Source organism: Podarcis erhardii (genome assembly GCF_964252035.2).
Source record: "Podarcis erhardii genome assembly, chromosome: 4".
Lineage (NCBI taxonomy): Eukaryota > Metazoa > Chordata > Lepidosauria > Squamata > Lacertidae > Podarcis > Podarcis erhardii.
Window position 1 is genome coordinate 34,514,475 of NC_138508.1, and position 19,542 is coordinate 34,534,016.

General features: G+C 39.8%; 1 protein-coding gene across 2 annotated transcripts in view; it reads left to right on the forward strand.

Moving 5' to 3' along the window:
* Nucleotides 1-18,880, forward strand: part of F5 (coagulation factor V) — a 40,922-nt gene extending 22,042 nt beyond the window's left edge. For both annotated transcript variants that reach the window (XM_081859246.1, XM_081859247.1), the window contains 12 exons: nt 1,111-1,270; nt 3,274-3,510; nt 3,931-4,138; nt 6,555-6,734; nt 7,292-7,408; nt 8,360-8,431; nt 9,898-9,992; nt 13,044-13,199; nt 15,566-15,710; nt 15,820-15,968; nt 16,624-16,806; nt 17,365-18,880. In XM_081859246.1, the coding sequence (XP_081715372.1) occupies nt 1,111-1,270; nt 3,274-3,510; nt 3,931-4,138; nt 6,555-6,734; nt 7,292-7,408; nt 8,360-8,431; nt 9,898-9,992; nt 13,044-13,199; nt 15,566-15,710; nt 15,820-15,968; nt 16,624-16,806; nt 17,365-17,511 (1,849 nt within the window). In that variant the 3' untranslated portion in view covers nt 17,512-18,880. The remainder of the gene's footprint in view (nt 1-1,110; nt 1,271-3,273; nt 3,511-3,930; nt 4,139-6,554; nt 6,735-7,291; nt 7,409-8,359; nt 8,432-9,897; nt 9,993-13,043; nt 13,200-15,565; nt 15,711-15,819; nt 15,969-16,623; nt 16,807-17,364) is intronic.
* The last annotated feature ends 662 nt before the right edge of the window (nt 18,881-19,542 follow it).

Below are 19,542 nucleotides of genomic sequence, written 5' to 3' on the forward strand. Positions count from 1 at the left end.
TATAACCGTAAAGCAACAACTCATCAACAGTACACGCACACTCCATCAGGACTGATCGATTTTGGGTACTTCTTGATCATCAGAATCAGGTGGTTAAGCCCACAAATCTAGGAAACTATTCTTTTTTAATTTATTCATTAGGGGATAATGGGTTGTACCACTTTGTCATGCGTAGAGTTCCGCTCATGCAAGGGGACTTTCCCTTCTTGCTCCTTATATGTCCTCAAAATCTGTTCAGGATTCAACCTTTCAACCCTCTAGAGCAGATTTTGAGGGTGCATGAGGGGCTGCAGGGGAGAGGAGGGGAAAGATTCATTGCACAAGCAGAAGTATGTTGCAGAAGCAGAACAGCAGCACTGGGCACAATCCAGTCTCTTTATTTTCTTTCTTTAAAGCACAAGATACTTCTGTCGGGCTGTTTCAGGAACTACACTGAGCGCCTCTAAGCAGACGAGCAAATGCAACCATGTTTGCTTAGTTGTATTAAATCAGTTAATGTTTAATATTTTTATCCCACTCTGCTGTTTGTAGAACATTTCACATCCAAAATGTACAATGCAGTTAAAAACAAAAACGTCATGTCACTTAGGAAAAATGTTCATGTAAGCCATGCTATCTAAAAAAAAAAAAAAGCAATCAAGTTAAAAACAACAGCAGTACTCATTCAAAGAAAAATGATTTTTAGTTTCTGCCTACAACGGCAACAAAGAAGGATTTGGGTAAATCTCATCCTGTCTATACAGAAGGGCCCTGTGAGCTACAATTATCAAAGTTCCCTAGGAACAGGAATCTACTGTTAAAGCAATCTGACAATTATATCTCTGTGAGAGGAATATGTTCACCTAACAATGCTCAGCATTCTTAACAAACTACAGTTCCCATGATTCTTTGGGGGAAGCCATGACTCTTTAAAGTGGTGTGATATACCTTTAAAGGTACAGAGCAGATTGGGCCAGAGTCACAGAGCCGAAATAGATGCCCTTTTGCTTTGATTCTACAGTGGCTTCACCATTTCTCAGTCTCCAAGTGCTTACTGATATTAAAAATTTACCCACAAAAAAGTTATTGTTTATTTACGGTCTTCTCATCTCAATCCTTCCATGTCCTCAGTACAGTGAAAAGTGGCCCAGCCAGGACAGGGTACAAAAAAGTGATTTTCCGAAGTTATCAAGACGATACTTTTAGGACACCTGAAGCTGGAGGGGAATATGAGGAACACCTTGGCATCCTGGGTCCTGTCATTAGAGCTGAGGTGGATGATGTCATCCAAGTAAGTTCATGTTCCCAGTCTTTGAATAATTGGGGGCATTTTCCCCCCCTTTTTAATAACTTCAAAATAAAAAAAATGGATTTCATTTTGGTTTGGGTGTGTTAAAATAAATAAATAAATTCCCTAAAAGACCACGTGTTTTTTTGTGGCTGAGTTCAGGAATGGGCATTACTAATGAAAATAGAAGCATAAATGTATATAACAAATCTGAATCCTTTTGAATGCAGCCTGAACAATACTCGGCAATGTGCTCTGAATGCAACAGTATTGCATGAACTTCTTATAGCATGGGGGGGGGGGGATATGTGATATGCCTCCCAGATTTTGTTTGACTTCCATCAGCCCCAGTCAGTATGGCCAATAGTCAGGGATGAATGGCTTTTGGAGTCTAGCTGTATCTGGAGAACCACAGGTTTCTTGCCCCTGCTGTAGTCCATTTACATGTATAACTCATAAGGGTTTCTTAGTCTTCTGTCTCCTATGAGATTTTCCACTGCGGAAAGCAAAGGCGAAATGAGTTTCCTTTCCTTCTCATTACCCCCAGCTCTTGAAAGTGTGAAACGTGGTTGAAGGAAACTTCCACCGACAGCAATGAAATTCATGCACTACAAACTGACCTGCAACAAAATGCAGCAGTGTAATGTGTTCCTTTTCAGTGCCCGTGTATTTATTTATTTTAGATCTATGCTGCCATTTTAAAATCAAAACTGATAGCAAAATGATTCAAATCAGCCAGCCATGTCTTCTTTCAGGGTTCCATTCTCTCCTCCCAGTTTTCCATTTCCCTCCAACAGACACTTAGCATTCAATGGCTACTGAGCATGTCCAATCCTCATTGGATTGGTGGCTTTTTGGGGTGGGGGTGGGGGGGTCCCTCCTAGATTCTTTTCTAATTTTTTTTTAACTTCAGCAAACTTCAATACTTACCTCCAAGCCTGCTGATATTCTTTGGTGTGGATTTTGACTACATGAGTATCAACGCTTGGAGAACTGAGCTTGTTAAGAGTACACAGAATAGGATTACTGTTGTAGTAATTTATGTGTGCCGTACATGGGAGCAGAAATGCATAGCAAATCTAAATTCCAGATAGGGCTGTGAATGGCTCCTTTCTGAAATTCTGGAGAGCTACTGCCAGGTAGTGAAGACAGTACTGAGCTAGATGGATCAATGGTCTACAAGGCAGCTTGTATTGTTCCTAAATTAAACAACTTGGTTACAGTCAGAAGACAGGTAGCGACAACCATTTATAATTAAACCATTGCATATGCCCAGCTTGTTTATCTGTACAGACAGACAGCTGTGCACAATAAGTACATCCCAAGACAGATTTTCTAACCTGTCTATAGTTTCAAAGAAATTTTCCCATGGGAGCGGAGTTCTAGATGTGACTTGATGTAGTCTCCAAAATCTGAACCCAGGATAACTCCACAAAGCTTTAAGTTTTTGGAGGGGAGGTTTTCCACCTTCATAACTGCTAATCGCTGTCCATTCAACCAGGCAGAGGGCCTGCTTGGTAGTGGTTCCCACCTGTGGAATGCCCTCCCATCAGATGTCAAGGAAATACAGTCGTCTCTTGGATCCCAAACACCTTGGTACTTGGACATTTTGGCTTCTGAATGCCGCAAACCCAGAAGTGAGTGTTCAAGTCTGCAAACGTTCTTTGGAACCCGAACGTCCAGCGGGGCTTCTGCGGCTTCTGATTGGCTGCAACAGCTTCCTGCAGCCAATCAGAAGCCGCACTTTGGTTTCCTAACATTTTGGAAGTCGAAGGGACTTCCGGAACGGATTCTGTTCGACTTCCAAGGTACGACTGTAAACAACTACCTGACTTTTAGGAGACACCTGAAAGCAACTCTGTTTTGGGAAGTTTTTAATGTTTGATATTTTATCGCTTTATGATGATGATGTTGGGAGCCGCCCAGATGGGCAGGGTGTAAATAAATTACTACTACTACTACTACTATTATTATTATTATTATTATTATTATTATTATTATTATAGATTCACTTTAAAAATCTGGCCTCCAGGCCATATTCTCTCCATGCCCATGGGCTTTATTATGAAAAGTCTTCTGAGGGTAGAAGCTATGATGACCAGTCTCCAAAATGGTTTAAAGAGGATGACGCAATCCTGCCAAATGGCACCTATACTTACGTCTGGCATGTGACCCAACGGTCAGGACCTCCAGAAGGTCAGAGAACATGTAAATCCTGGGCCTACTACTCTGCTGTAAACCCGGTAAGGCAATCTAATACAGAAAGTTTCTGTTTTTGTTTTAAAGCAGTAATACTTCTGTGGAATCCTCTGAGTGAAAAGGCAAATGAATTCTTTCAGCAGTAATGAAGAACATGTTGGCAAATTTGGCTTCAAAATTGTATGCCTTTTGCTTTTCAGATATATCTTGGATTTGAGATTCCCTTAACATTTAACATTCATGAATTACTAATATGATTTAATTTATTATCAGCCTTTCACAAGCTGGTCCCAGGACAGGTTACAGCAATTTAAAATTCAGGATTTAAACAGTTTAAATTTATTACATATTAATATATCTGCATCGGAATGAAGTGAACTGATGCTTTCAAATAAACCACAAGAGCAGCAATTCATTTATCTGAGAAACTAATTTTGGAACCTCTTTCCTGTCTTGTTTTGTAGGAAAAAGATATTCACTCTGGCTTGATTGGGCCAGTCTTGATCTGTCAAAAAGGAATGCTTGACAAGTATAGCAAGCCAAAGGACATGAGAGAATTTGTCCTGCTTTTTATGGTCTTTGATGAGGAGAAAAGCTGGTACTTCAATAAATATAAAAGAAAGACTCATGCTGAGAGGATTTCCAGAGCAAAAAGGCACCATAAATTTCCTGGTATAGATGTTTTCCTTTGTCTACTATAAGATCCCTAGTGATTGTAGCACCCTGCTTGTGGTTAACGCTTAGCTGGAATGAAATATTCAACGCAGCAATAGAGAAATTAAAATAGTAATTTATTTGTCAGACAAATAAATAAGAGGCTCAGTGGTACGTGGTTACCAAGCTCTGGCCTGGCCTCCTGCCATTCTGGCCAGCACTTATATTCCCTTAATCCAGCCCCCTTTGCTCCTCCTGTGGCTGCCTCTGTCCAATCAGCCTGGTTGAAATTCCTATTGGCTGTTTGCTAGAACCAATCACAAAAGATACACCCACAAAAGATACACCCATTTCCTTGCCCTTATAAGGGAGACAAAGAGCTATATATATGACATATAAGTAATAATATATCTTACATGGAATCTTAATTACCAGCTCACCTCTTGCCCTCCTTGCCCTATTGCCTTCTAAAACAAATGTTTAATCTTACATTTTTATGTTCAACAGATGTCAAGGATCTTGAGTTTCACATCAACATTGAAAGATTTCCTTCATTTAAGGTTTCTAAACAAATGCCTGACAACTATATATCAAGACTGCTTGGATGGCGTCTTCTGTCTGGCAGGGGGGCTAGGCTCATTTGCCCCTCTGGTCTCCTATTGCAATATGACTCTATGAAATAAGAATCTAGCATTTCTTAAATCCTTTGCATAATTACATTTAAGCCAATATATTTAAGCTAATATATTTCATACATTTATCATAGGTAGCCTCTTAAAAGAATAAAGCTTTTCAAAGTAAAAAGGAAGGAACTCAATAAAACACAGCTTTTAAAAGAAGCCTCTTCAGTTTAAGAAAGAATGGCTTTAGAAAAAGACTTCCCCAAAAATGCTCTCTTTCTTCTAGCTAAATGTTTTTCCCCATTTGCTCCTGGCCTTTGAACCTTAGAAAGAAGATATGGCTCATTTTACTGGGAGGCACATTAGTATTATCTTACCCATTCTTAATAGTGTTTTTTCAGCCTTGGGGCAGCATATGTAATTCTCCCTTTTTATGACTTTGAGAATTGTTTTTCTACTATAAATCAATGGGGCCCTCTTGTCTTAGGAGAATGGCCAAGGTTTTCTCTGCCTGGCATGAAACATTTGAAAATCCTTTTTAAGCTCATTTTTAAATACAAGCCTTGATTGAAATATATAGAAGCTTTGATAAAAATGCAGGCTTATGGTTAGGTGCCTCATGATGACGAATAATAACTATGACTATATTGAAGAAAAATGATAGGGATGTTTTCTGAATGTTAACATTTTACAGACACAAAACACTTGCATGAGATTTTTTTATCTCTCTGTTGTCACCCATGTTCCTGAAAAGAGTTCAAATATAGTAGATTTACAGTCAGAGGTCTCAAATTGTTTTAGCACAGCCAGTCCTGCTATTGACTATTCCCTTGCACTAATATCAAACTCATCTGATCTTATTTTGCTTCAAATATTTTCCTGTTTCATTCCAAGGCCCCCCTCTTGATACATGTTAATGTATTCTGTTAATATTTTGTTAACAGAAAAATATAATCAACCTCCATCATAATACGCAAGTCGGTTTTCTCTTTATTCTTCAAACTTAACACTGCATCCTTACTCTCCCTTTCAAATTGAATTATTCTATTTAAATAAAGTTTAACTAGAAAAGCAGAAATATTCCTCAAGGCCATCGTTTATCCCATCAGTGGGCACTAATGAGCAAAAGTTAAAAAGTTTTAAGCCACTTGGATTTGTGCTTATATTTAACTCCTTTCCATTGAAACTGGAAGGGCTTGAGGTATTTAGTGCTGACTGGGTTACATCCATTTTAATTTTCCACATCCAACCTGACATTTGTAAAGCTAACTTTCGCTAAAGCCCTTGAAAATCACTGGTGGCAAGGAGCACAGTTCCTGGGTACATTATTTGAAGGTGATGCCTCCATTGAGAAAATAGGGACCAACTATGTGTTGTAGTTCTGTGATTAGAACTTCCAACATAATTGTCTTGTAAAACCAGCCAGTTGGCATGTCCCAGTTTGGATGGTTGTGCCTGTAAATCTTCATTTGCTACTAGCAACTTCAGGTGGTGGTGGTGGGGACTATTAGAGGCTTCTGCAGCTTCAGAGAAAGAGGTGAAACAGGACGTGCCGCCCCTGGTGACAGCAAAAAACAAATTACCCAATGTTCTCACAAGAGCATTGGATTTCCAGGTTACTACTGTATGCTATGGTGATACTATCTTAATTAAACCACAGAGCTGAAATATTCTTTTATGTAAAAGCTTTGAAGAACTAAGTAGTTATAGAAATTGCAGTTATGCATCTCAACGTTTTTTAAAAAAAACAACAACCACAGAAAAATATGTGTGCTGTTTCTTAATCTCTGATCACATGTTCTTTTTTGTTCCAGCTATTAATGGGATTTCATACCACCTTCAGGGGTTGCGGATGTTTAAGGATGAGAAGGTCCACTGGCATTTGATAAACATGGGTGGGCCAAAAGACATTCATGTTGTTAATTTCCACGGTCAGACATTCACAGAACAGGGAAGGGAAGATCATCAGCTTGGTGTCTACCCTCTTCTTCCTGGTAAATATAATCAGATGGATCCGTATATTGTTGTCAGAAAATTAAAATTTTTATCAGAAATCCTAACGTATGCAGTGAAAATATAGCATGAGAATACATGGCTGGCAGTCTAAAGCTGAATACAGTGGTACCTCGGGTTACATACGCTTCAGGTTACAGACTCCGCTAACCCAGAAATAGTACCTCGGGTTAAGAACTTTGCTTCAGGATGAAAACAGAAATGGTGTTCTGGGGGCACGGCAGCAGCAGGAGGCCCCATTAGCTAAAGTGGTGCTTCAGGTTAAGAACAGTTTCAGGTTAAGAACGGACCTCCGGAACAAATTAAATACTTAACCCGAGGTACCACTGTATCACTTAACCAAGAGCAACCCAAAAAACTAGATGTTTGTGAAAGTTCAGGAATCTTGCACCTGGTGTCTAATTCCTGTTAGTGCAGAATCATAAAAAACAGAGTAGGCTTTGGTTTAATATGATGCTGCTCTACTCATCTTCTGACCACATTTGCAGTTTAGTCATGCTTAACAAAAATGTGCATGCATTTCCTTTCTGCTTTTAAGGTTCATTTGGTACCGTTGAAATGAAACCGTCAGGAGCTGGCACATGGCTTTTAAAAACAGAAGTCGGTGAATATCAGGAAGCAGGAATGCAAGCCTCCTTTACTGTTATAGATACAGGTAACAGAGTTTAACCATATTGAATCTCACAAAACAAGGCACATAAGTGTCTTTGCATGGTTAGGAAGCAGTGTGTGTGCAGTGGGACTTCAAGCTATTGCTAGTAAATTAGCATTGTGTTGTTTCCAATACAGTACTGGTACAACTGTTAGGATTGTCCTACTTGCGTGTAGGACCCTGGCAGAGACACATGCCTGACTAGCATGTTCTCTCCCTCCTGGTTGATCGTTTGGGAGCTTCAAATGCTTTCTTCAGCCCGAACACCACAGCGACTGATACCAAGAGGCATCAGCACACTTACGATTCTGCAGAGTACTTGCAGTTTGCATAACAGAACTCAGTAGCACAGCATTTTGGCTAATCTACGTTTATTTACATATAATACACTTGGAGCATTCTGACTTAGCTCCTTCCTCTTTCTCATCAGACAGCAAAAAGAGAAAGAACAAAGGACAATAGTCCCAATTCACGGAACACAGTAATACCAAAACATCTTGTCTCCGTCACTTCCCACACTGTGGAATGTAAACATACACCGTCATGTGATAGACAACAATCCCATGACTGCAAACACAGAGCAAGAATCCTAACAACTCAGAGTAGATGCACTGAAATTAATCAAGATGGCTTACTCAGGTCTATTAATTTCAGTGAGTCTATTTTGACGAAAACCTTGTTGGGTGCAACCCATTGTCACTGGGACAGGCCCTGATTGGTGGGTACTGGCAGAGTTTCTAGGGATGCTGGGATCATGTCTGCCATTTTCATGCTTTTTTTTTTTTTTAAAAAAATCTGGCTGTGTATTTTTTCCTTCCCATCCCAGACTAAGTGCACACAAGATGTAGCAATGGTGCATCTCCATCTCACCCCCAGGTGTAACCTAGGGTATAGGATTGCTCTGCCTACCACCAAAATTTAGGTAAGGCTAATGCGTTTGATCCCTCTCAATAGGATGCAAGCTGCCCATGGGTCTAGCAAGTGGCATTATAAAAGACTCACAGATCAGTGCTTCGAACTACATAGGTAAGTTAAATTTCAAAGTGAAGGAATTTAAGTCGTTAAGTTGAATATATTTTGTCTCTTTGCAGGTGATATACTTTAAATTCTAGCATCTAGCAATGGAACCACTACACAATAGACTACTGCTTTAAGGAACACCCACATTCTGTGGTGGCCCAACATTAACACTTCCATTTTTCCCCATTGTGGTAGACATAAATTATCTTTCATGGTACCAAAATCGCCAGCACAAATGGGTAATATACTAACTAGTAGGCATGCAATATAACATACTGAATATAACAGGTTTGTTTAAATATTTTTATTTACAATATTTATAAATATTACAATATTGTAATCTTTAGAATATTACAACAACAACACATTTTTTCCAAATACAAACAATTGTGAATTGTCCTGGCATTTGTACAGACTCCTATGATGTATTATAATTATTATTCTAAAAAAATCTCCCCATTTTCCCCATATTTGTTAGTTTCTTACCATCGTCCACATGATTAATATATTATATAAATATTTGCCACATATTGCAAAATGAAAATAGATTATGCTTGCCTCTGGCTGCTCTAATTTGACAGGTCGGTTTCTCAGCCGTTCAGTGTGGTTTGTGATCGTGTTTGGTTAGCAAGCAAAGACCTGATCTATAAATTGGTTCTGAAAATGCCATCTCAACCTGCGACTTGCCCTGCTGGTGATGAATTAGCAACAGCAATTTTTTCATTTGAAATGCATTAGAATGTGTTTGTTTTAGCAAGTTCTAGACCGCTCCTAAGAGGGATGTGGGTGGCGCTGTGGTGTAAACCACTGAGCCTTGGGCTTGCTGATTGGAAGGTCGGCGGTTCAAATCCCCGTAACGGGGTGAGCTCCTGTTGTTCGGTCTCAGCTCCTGCCAACCTAGCAGTTCAAAAGCATGCCAAAAAGTACAAGTAGATAAATAGGTACTGCTCCAGTGGGAATTTAAATGGCGTTTCCGTGTTCTGCTCTGGCCACATGACCCGGAAAACTGTCTGCGGACAAACGCCAGCTCCATCGGCCAGTAAAGCAAGATGAGCACCGCAACCCCAGAGTCGTTCGTGACTGGACTTACCTTTCCCTTTGGACTGCTCCTAAGAGCAGGGTTTTTTAAAAAATTCTCACTCACTATTTTGTTTACAGAATGCCAATGTATTATCGATAATGTTTAGTATCTTGTCCATTCTTGTCATGAATGAATCAGTCAGTTCAAACGTGTTTCCATCAAAAATGCAAGGAGCATGCAAAAAAGGATAGTAAAGACCTTGGCTGTTCTGTTGGGCTAGAATGTGTTAGTGTATTGTAGTTTGTAATGGGATTCAATAGCTTTTATTTATTGTTAATAATGTAGTTTACAACCACTAAACTGCTTTTTTGAAACAATTGTTCTGAAAACTGTCATCGTTTAAGCTTTTCAGTTTCTTTTTGCAATACATTTTCTGTTTGGTCTTACCCAGGATACTGGGAGCCTAAACTGGCAAGATTAAATAATGATGGAAAATACAATGCTTGGAGCGCTGGGAAGAACGAAAGTGAACTTCCCTGGATCCAGGTATGATTTGATCACAGAAACAGTTTTATGAGTATAGATTTGAAGTAACCTGATTTTTAAAAAATGCTGAGTTGAAGGTATGATGGCCTGTGTGGGTAAAAGAACCGAATTCGAATATCCTTTATTAGGCATAGCAAACCACACATTATCAAACAGACACCGTATACAAATTGTGCAAAATACAAGCTCAACATAACAAGGTTTGTCCCCGTCAGATCTTTAACTCCAGAGAAAATCAATTTGCATAAATAATACAATACATCACTACCACATCACCAATCAATTAAGAACCACTAAATCTCTTTATAATGGCCCAATCTTTCTACATGGACAGCACTCAGAAATTCAGCCACTATTAAAGTAATTTGATCATTCCTGTCTGAGAGCAGGTCCTGAACCGTTGGTAGCATAGAATTGAGTCTGTTGAGTTGTAAGGACTCTAATAATTGTCTTCTGGCATAAATGCCAAAATCACAAGAAAAGAAAATATGCTCCAAAGTATCAGGTTCCTGTTTACTACATTTGCAGAGACGCTCTGATTCTGGGAGAGCTAAATATCTTCCTCTTACTATCATCGAGGGAAACATATTAAATCTGGCTAACATAAACAGCCTGCACAATTCATGATTCTTCAGATTTGTCATGTATCCCTTTTGGAAATCTCTACACAAAGGGAGATTTAAATAGAGAGGAGACCAAGTGCTGTGCTTTGCAACCTCAAGAGTGGAGAGAACACTTTTTTTCTGAAAAATTCTTCCTGATAATTTCCCAAGTGTCTTTGGGGTCAGAATTTTCAAGGGTAAAAGAACTAATAGACTAGACATCAGAAGGTCCTTTAGCTTTGAACTTCTGGAATAGCCTGATGGATAAAGTTGCAGGCCAAAGAGCATTGTTGTACTTGATACAGAGTAGGATACATTTATTAAAATTCTCTTGTGACTGCAAAAATGGGAAATGTTGGAAAATGTTCAGAAAAGAGCATGCAATATGATTAAGGAGCTGGAACAGCTCCCCTATGAGAAGAGGTGCCAACAATTGGGCCTTTTCAGGTTAAATAAAAAGCAGAGCGAGGGGTGGGGCATGACAGAGGTCTATAATGCATGGTGTGGAGAACGTGGTGAAATTTTCTCTCATTATACCAGAACTCACAGGACTGTCCAATAAAGCTAGATGATGGAAGAATCAGGACAGACCAAATAAATTACATTTTCATGCAAAGCTAAGCTCTGGAATTCACTTTCAGAAATTGTAGAGCCACCACCAACTTGGATGGCTTTATAAGAGGAAACAAATGTTCCATCACTACTATCCAGGACATCATGCCTCTGAATACCAGTTCCTAGGAGTTACAAATGTTGGGAGCGCTGTCGCATTCCAGTGCTTCTTGTGGGCTTCCTACAGGCATCTGGCTGGCCTGTGAGAACAGGACACTGGACTTTGATGGGCTTGTTCTTAAATTTGTGGGGCTCTAAATAAATTCATATTCTTCCATTTGAGACTGTTGGGGTCATATTTTGCTTTTATGAGCTTTGGAAAGCTTATACCTTCCCTCTTCTTTGAAGGTATCAGGGGCAGCTTTAATCTGAGATGAGATGCTGGGTGATGTGGATTTGTATCAATATAATCTGATGGATTGCCATGTTTGGTGTCAGGCCAAATTGCCTAAAGATGCCTAGCTAAGCCTGTGTGGCTTCTTGACAGTCTTGTGTGAGTCATCTGGTGGCCCAATAGGTTGTTTGTGATGAGATAACAATCAGTGGGTTAAAAGTTGTTTGGGTCTAGGAATAGGGGATTGACCTATAGGCCCTGTGATCACATCTGTAATCTTTTCAACTCTGCAGTTCTGTGTCAGCTTTGAAAAAGAAAATACTAAGCCTATTGTAGTGGCTACGAATGTTTTGAAACATTTTTCTGAAGTTCATGGCTGAGACAGAGAGAGATTTGAGGTCCATCTGAGGGCTTGCGTGTACATAGGGCAATAGTTAACTTTTTGGCACACTTCTGCTTCATCAGCTAGGGTAGAAAGGTCACTTAATATTGTTTGTTTGAATTCTGAATATCTAGAGAAAGGGCTTTTGTATTGGTAAATAGTACCACTACTGAAAGAACAAAAGACAATGCCCCCAGAACTTAGAAGGAAAATATGATTTTAAAGGAAAATATGACCTATCAACAAAAGTGTCGTTTTCTACTTCTGACTTGCTCTCTGTTTGCCCCTTGCTACAAAATGGTTCATGGCCTTCAGCAGGTCAGAAGATCTTTGCTGTATCCAGTTATATATTCCAATCATGCAGATGCCAAATGTTTTTCCATTTTGGGGATGGGTTTTTTGTCCTACGTGAGATTCTTGATTTTACTTATTTCAAGTGCCCCAAATTGCTTAACTCTAAAGTAGGACTACATAACCTTCTAAGGAAATGTACCTTGCTCTTAAAAAGTCTTGTTTTAGCCATCCTAGGCAGGTAGTTTATTGAAGCAGGTATGGCCAAACTTGGCCCTCCAGATGTTTTGGGACTACAATTCCCATCTTCCCTGACCACTGGTCCTCTTAACTAGGGATGATGGGAGTTGTAGTCCCAAAACATCTGGAGGGCCAAGTTTGGCCATGCCTGCCTAGTGGGGAAATGAAGCAGTGTGACTGCCCCAAAACATTTGCTGGCACAAATAGTATCAAAGGTGGGATTGTGTATGATTTTCCCAATAGGATAATGAGCACCAAGGTTGACGAGGACAGCAGTGGGGAGCTGGTACAAATTACTGGGACCCAGTGGTCTGGAAGGGGCCCCAGATCCTAACTATCTTGCATATGTTTTTGTCTTTCTCAGTAGCATCATTACAGAAAGAAAAACAATAAAGCTGCATATTATATGAAAAAATGAACATTGACAAATAAAAATAAACTGGCTGAGTCACAACATACACATAGAACTAGTCATATGCCATGGGGTTTTATGTGTGCATGTGCCAAAATCACACTTGTCTTTCTCACAAAGAGGATACCTTTCCAATGAAACTGCACTTATATGGATCTACTGTTTTGCTCCTGTATAGGTGGATCTAGAAAAGCAGGTTCTAATCACAGGCATTCAGACCCAAGGAGCCAAGCAGTTAATGCGTTCCTTGTATACAATGGAGTACGTCATTGCCTACAGCAAAGATGGAAGAAAATGGGTTGCTTTTAAAGGGAATCACTTAGGGGCACAGAAGGTGTGTATATTTACTATACTTGTCCCTGTTTTCCACTTGGGGAAAAAAGGCAGCAGGCATTGAAGTTTTTGCTCAAGGGATAATATAGATTAATATAAAGAGAGCCAATGTGGTGCAGTTGTTACTGTTAGACTCCTGGACTATGACAAAGGAGATCAGGGTTCAAATTTCCACTCAGCCGTGAAGCTCACTGGGTGACCTTGGGCCAGTCTTGCAGCCTAATCTACTTTACAGTGTTCTGAGGATAGCTTTTCCCCTTCCTTGCTCCACCTCCAACCCCGGGACCCTTTATAAGAGACCTGTTCTGCTAGATTACTAATCTGATTATAGATTAGTAATTCTTTATTGTAATTGATAAGTGCAGACTGTTAAATTATTATTTGCTGATGTTTAATTTTACTGTTTACTGTTGGATGGGCGGGGTTGGATGGGTTTACAGCCAGATGGGTGGGTATAAATAAATTATTATTATTATTATTATTATTATTATTATTATTATTATTATTCTAATGGATTATTGAATATTGCTTTATTTCCTATAAATTGTTTATTTTAAAGTTATTGTGACTTTTTGTATAGGATCAGATTGTTACTATTAATGTTTGATATTTTATTATTTTTATGTGTGTTGGAATATGGGTGAGCTAATAATAATAATAATTTATTTTATTTTATTTTATTTTAACACCATTGTTAAAATATCTGCACTGGCTGTGCATCTACTTCAGAGTCTGCTTGCTTTAATTTAGGTCTAGAGTACCATAGGAATTGCCTAAACCCTAATATCCCAGCTTGATCACTGAGAACATTTGCAGGAGCGCCACTTGAGATGGCAAGGCTCATTTGACATCAGCATGAAATAGATCCTTTAGTTTGATCAGCCTAGTCCTGTGGAATGCTCTGCCAGTAGGGATTCAGCAGGCACCTTTAGTTTCAACCTTTAAATGCCTGTTGAAAACTTTTCTGTGCTGCTAGACTTGTGCAGGTAATTAAGAAAAAGTTAGCTGATAGTCTCCGATTTTAAATTTTTACATGTCTTATTGCATATAGGTATTACTGCAAACCACGTTGATTTTTAAAAAATAATATAGCAGTATAGAAATAAATAAAAATTAAAAAATCACAGTGAGACAGAGAACCAAGTATGCCATCTTGAGCTCCTTGAAGGAAAGGTGGGATGTAAACGTAATAATAAATAAATATGAGAATACAACTGCTAAACTTATATGAATACTAGATGCCAGTGCTAAACATATATGACCACATGCAAGTAACCTTTTCCACATGTAGCCCATGAGGATATAAATGTGTATCTCCATTCATATTGCAATTCTCATCCAGTCCCCACTGAACTGGCTGGGCGCATCTTCTGAAACACATCTCCACCTAGAGAGCCACCATTTATTATGCATGGTTAACTGGAATAAAAATTGTTTCAGGGCTATTATGGTCCATGTTTTTTAGCCCGAGAAATTGTATAGAAATCCTGTCCTCCCTTAAAGAGGGCACATGTTGCGGTGAGACCTGGAAACCGATCCCCTGTGTTGTGGGTGGGCAAGATTCGTCAGCCACAACACCCGATTGGTAGGTCCCTCGTAGCTAGGTGCAATCTGGCCAATGGGACACAGTCCAAATGGTTCGAGGGACCTATTTATACCTATGCACGTGACCCAGAGCTTCCTCTTTCGGCTTGTGCATTCGGAACACCTGCCCACCTCTCCCTACTTTTAGGGCTTTTGCGCTTGACCTTGCTATGCCGTCGTGTGTCATCTGTCATTGGGACAGGGGCACGGCAGGAATTTCCCCCACTTGGCTATTGGCTGTTGCCATTTGGGTTTCGCCTGCTGTGTAACAAATCATCACAACTTGTAGGGTTGCGGATAGGCTCTGGTTTAGGTGATAGGGATGGGAGAACGCTCTGTGAAGGGTATTCCGTAAAAGGAATCCAGGGACTCAAATGGTTTGGTCAACCCCTGAGAGGGGGTTGTGCCCATGTCTGAGTCCAGGGGGACATGTGGGTGGCGGACATAGTCCGTTCCTGACTTTTCACTTATCCAGGTGTTCACCCTTGGCTGACCTATGCTGGAACTCTGGGTCAGCGCTACCTGCATGGCAGGGAGCTAGTCGAACCAGAGCCTATGCAACCACTCACTTTCTGTAATCAATAAAGTTGTGGCCTAAATTCTGCCAAAAACCAAAACTAAAATTTGAGTCAAGTGTGAATTTATTTAGGGGGGAGGTTTCTGGGTCTGAACAGGCAAATGGGCAGAATCCATGTAAGAAAATATACGTGAGACACTTCACTGGGACTGCATCCATTAACAAATACCACAGAGTTGCTTACAGAGCTCTTTTGTTTCCACTAGGTTTTTGAAGGCAATTCAGATGCCCATGGAATAAAAGAAAACCTCATTGACCCTCCTCTTGTTGCTAGGTATATTAGGGTGTATCCAACCAAGTTCTATAACAGGCCTACTCTTCGTATGGAACTCCTGGGTTGTGATACAGAAGGTAAGACTTGGACCCTGCAGCTGAGGCCTTTCTGTGTGTACATCTTTCCTGTAAACCATACTGTTGCTTAGGAGATCTAACCAGGATGTGTCCATATTTTTTATGATAGATTGCTTTATGCCGTTGGGAATTGAAAGTGCGGCTATCAAGAATGTGCAAATTACAGCCTCTTCTTATAAGAAGACTTGGTTGGGTTCATGGGAGCCATCTCTTGCCCGCCTCAATCTCAAAGGGAAGATGAATGCCTGGCAAGCAAAGGTAAAGACGAAAGCTGCAAAATCGAAGCTTCTGCAGTTGTTTATTTTTTTAATAGTGTAGAAGTAGAGTAAAAATGAAATAATCAGGGTGGCACACAAGCTAACCATCATATTAAAATAGCATATAAAGATATCAGCAGAAAAAGAGGAAAGAAGCTCGCGCTAGCACTAGTGAATGAACTCCGTTAAAAAAACCCCAAAACCTGTAGCTTGAAGTCATTGGATCTACTCCAGTGTACACAGGATCAGCAGCTGTAATGCCTACAGGTGATATCCTTGATTAGTATATACACTTAACCCTGGAATACTGAGCTTATTAAGACTTACTTCTGAGCAGACATATATGGAATTGTGCTTGAATGAAGTGTTGGTTATTTAGCTTTACATTTTTCATTGCTTTCTTTTAACAACTATGTTTTATTTTCTTTGAATTACTTCCACTTTACAAATTATTTTGATTGTAGGTCAACTAATACATATAATTAAAGAAAGAATACATGGAAGGATGCTAAACACTTGGCTATTTTATAGTCTTCGTCCAGTGCTCAGTGACCCTGTGCACTTCTGTAGAACTCAGTTAAAGATTTGCATGTATTGGATATTCACCAGTAAACTTGCACAACTCAGTGTTATTATTGTTCTCATTAATTTTACAGTCCAACAACAACCAACAATGGCTGCAGATTGATCTCCTTCAACCTAAGAAGATAACAGGCATCATAACACAAGGAGCTAAATCAATGTACAGTGAAATGTATGTGAAGACATTTTCTATCCTCTACAGTGATGATGGTTCAGTGTGGAAGCCTTACATGAATGATTCAACTTCCATGGAAAAGGTATCAGTTCTTCCTCTCCCTCCCTATTTATTATTTTCGTTTATGCTAAGCATTAAAAATGTTGGCCACTCCCCCCTACTACTGAGGTCTCCTTTAACAGTCTTGATTTGCCAGGTTTGACTCAGTGACTCTATACTGCCAAATCATTTTGCTTCACCAAGGATTTAGAGTTCTTATAAGCAATATAGGGACCAGTGATCATTAGATATGGCTTGTGTAACGTGGAATAAAATACTGGAGCTACCTTTTTATTGTAAAGATCAAAAGCTAGAGGTCTTAGGTCCAAATTCTAATGTGTAGCAGATCCCCCCACGCCACTGTGGGGAATGGAACGTGGGAAGATCTCTGCCTGAGAACTTAGGGAATCATAATTGGTACAGTGTTTGCTGTGGACTCAAAGGATGGCCCAATGGCCTGACACATAAGGGACTGCACAGGTTTATATGAACTTAGATATTATGGGCCATTGTGGGAATATGAGTTAGTCCAACCTTTTGTCTACTCATTGTGCATTTATTCTGCACTTTTGTCCACTCATTTTGTTATGCTTGTTTTCAGGTGTTCACAGGCAACATTAACAGTGGTGGCCTAGTCAAGAACTACTTCAGGCCACCGATATTTTCCCGATTCCTTCGTGTCGTTCCAAAAACATGGAATCTGAGTATTGTACTTCGGATAGAACTCTTTGGTTGTGATGTGTTTTAGGGGCTGAACAGAAGACTGTCATACTGAAAGCCCCACAACCTTTAAGCTTGCTGATACCAGATGTTGTAAAAGGGGAAACCAGAACAAAAAACTCTTTTAGAGTGATTATGGTGTGCGTATCCAAAGCACTTTAAGCTGTGGATTGGAATAGCTTTGAAAATTCAATTAAAAGACATTCATACCTATTTAAGTACTGTGAATGCATAAGATAAACAAGCAATTGTATTTTCCATTATCACTGTGAATAGATACCTTAATGTATTACCATCATTGCCTTTGCCTTCTTCTGCACTTCCTACCTTCCCTCTTCCATGCTCAGAACAGCATGCTTAAACCAGATAGTAAGAGCAGGAATGAGCAGTGGGGTCAGGAGTCTCTGATCCGTGAGCTGTCAGCAGATGTATGAGCTTTGTTTACCAAAGGATCCCGAAGAGCCTTTCCTTCAGGGGAGGTTAGTTGGTCATGTTCTAATTCAGGAGTCACCAACATTTGTAGGCCTGAAGGCACATTTGGATTTTTGAGAGCGTGCTATCAGCACCACCCACTTTTCATTTCTTCTCTGCAGATCAAACCCCACCACCATGAGAGACAGAAAGATAGTGCACATATTTCCCTTACTATGGGACCTGGATAGAAGTTGGATCTAGCAGAATTAATTTCAGCCTTGGAAAGGGCATAGAGCTGAAAGAGAAGTGGGGAATAGTGTTGCTCTTTCAACTTCCTCCCTAAGGAGAGGAAAGGTAAGCACCCTTATGGCCAAGGAGACAGCTCAGAGGGGGCACCTGGGCAAGACCTCAGGAGCTCCACTACAGCCACAGGTGCCACGTTGGTAACTCCTGTTCTGATTCTTCACAAAAGCCATCCCTGCTGCTGCTGATAAATGAATATTCACAACATTTGTCAGTATAACTGATCTAAGTAGACAAACACCGCCATTGGTTCTACATTATCTCAGATGAGTTCCAAAGTGAAAAGGGCAGTTCCCAAAGATAAGTAGGAAATCATAGAATTGTAGAGTTCTGTGATTTTGTGCATATCAGCTAGATGTTTGTGCTTCCAACACTTATTGACTTCATTGTATGTGGGGAAAGCGTTTAAAAGAACTTACACCACATATTAGAGAATGATTTAAGACGAGTAGAAATGGTTATGTAAGGTATGTATCCAAATGCACAGTCATGTATTTTGCTAACTATTTATGGTTAGGTATTCCTTCCATGACTTTGGAGGTAGATTAACACTGAAATTCATAAGTGGGTGGTAAATCTTTCTGCAAGATGCTTAACACTTTTTCAGGATCTATTTCATGATGTTATTCATATTTTCTGAATAAAATGCAAAACAATGCCTATCTAATGTGTAAAAAGCACACTTGGTGGCAGCTCCCGTTTATTCCAACAATTTAAAAATCACTGATCTGGAAGACCTGTTACTAAGAGGCAAAGAAAATGTGCTGTATTCTTATTTCTGTATAACAAAACTGACACTGTATGAGGGGAAATGCTAGAAAGGAATTAGTTCAAAAACACTAAAATCATGGCTCAGCCCGTGTGGTGCAATGAGTAAAGTTTGCAGCCTGGGTGCAGGAACTTAAGTTCAGATCCCATCATCTCTGAATACTGGTCATACTTGCTGCTGGATGGGATTTGGAGTCCAGCACAATCTGGAGCACAGATTCCCCATCCTTCACCCATGGATAGCAAATGCTGTTTCATTCTTTCCTGCTGTGGAACAAAGGCCCAAACTATATATGATGTAGGAGACATTTACTTCTTTTTAAAGTATAAAATCAACTGGGGAAGGGCCTGAACAGGATCCAGTCACTGGTTCTATTGGAGGCATGTGGCTCCATTCCCCTACACTGTTTCCCCAACTAAAATAAATTATCGCAAAGCTGCTATTAGTTCTAGTTGAGGAGTGCGGAAGCCCCCACATGGGCTAACATCAATTTAGAAGTGGGGAGCAATTTCTATAAGGCAAATGGTAGTGGGGGAAAGGGTTAAACCTTGATCAATTTCAGCCTACATCTGC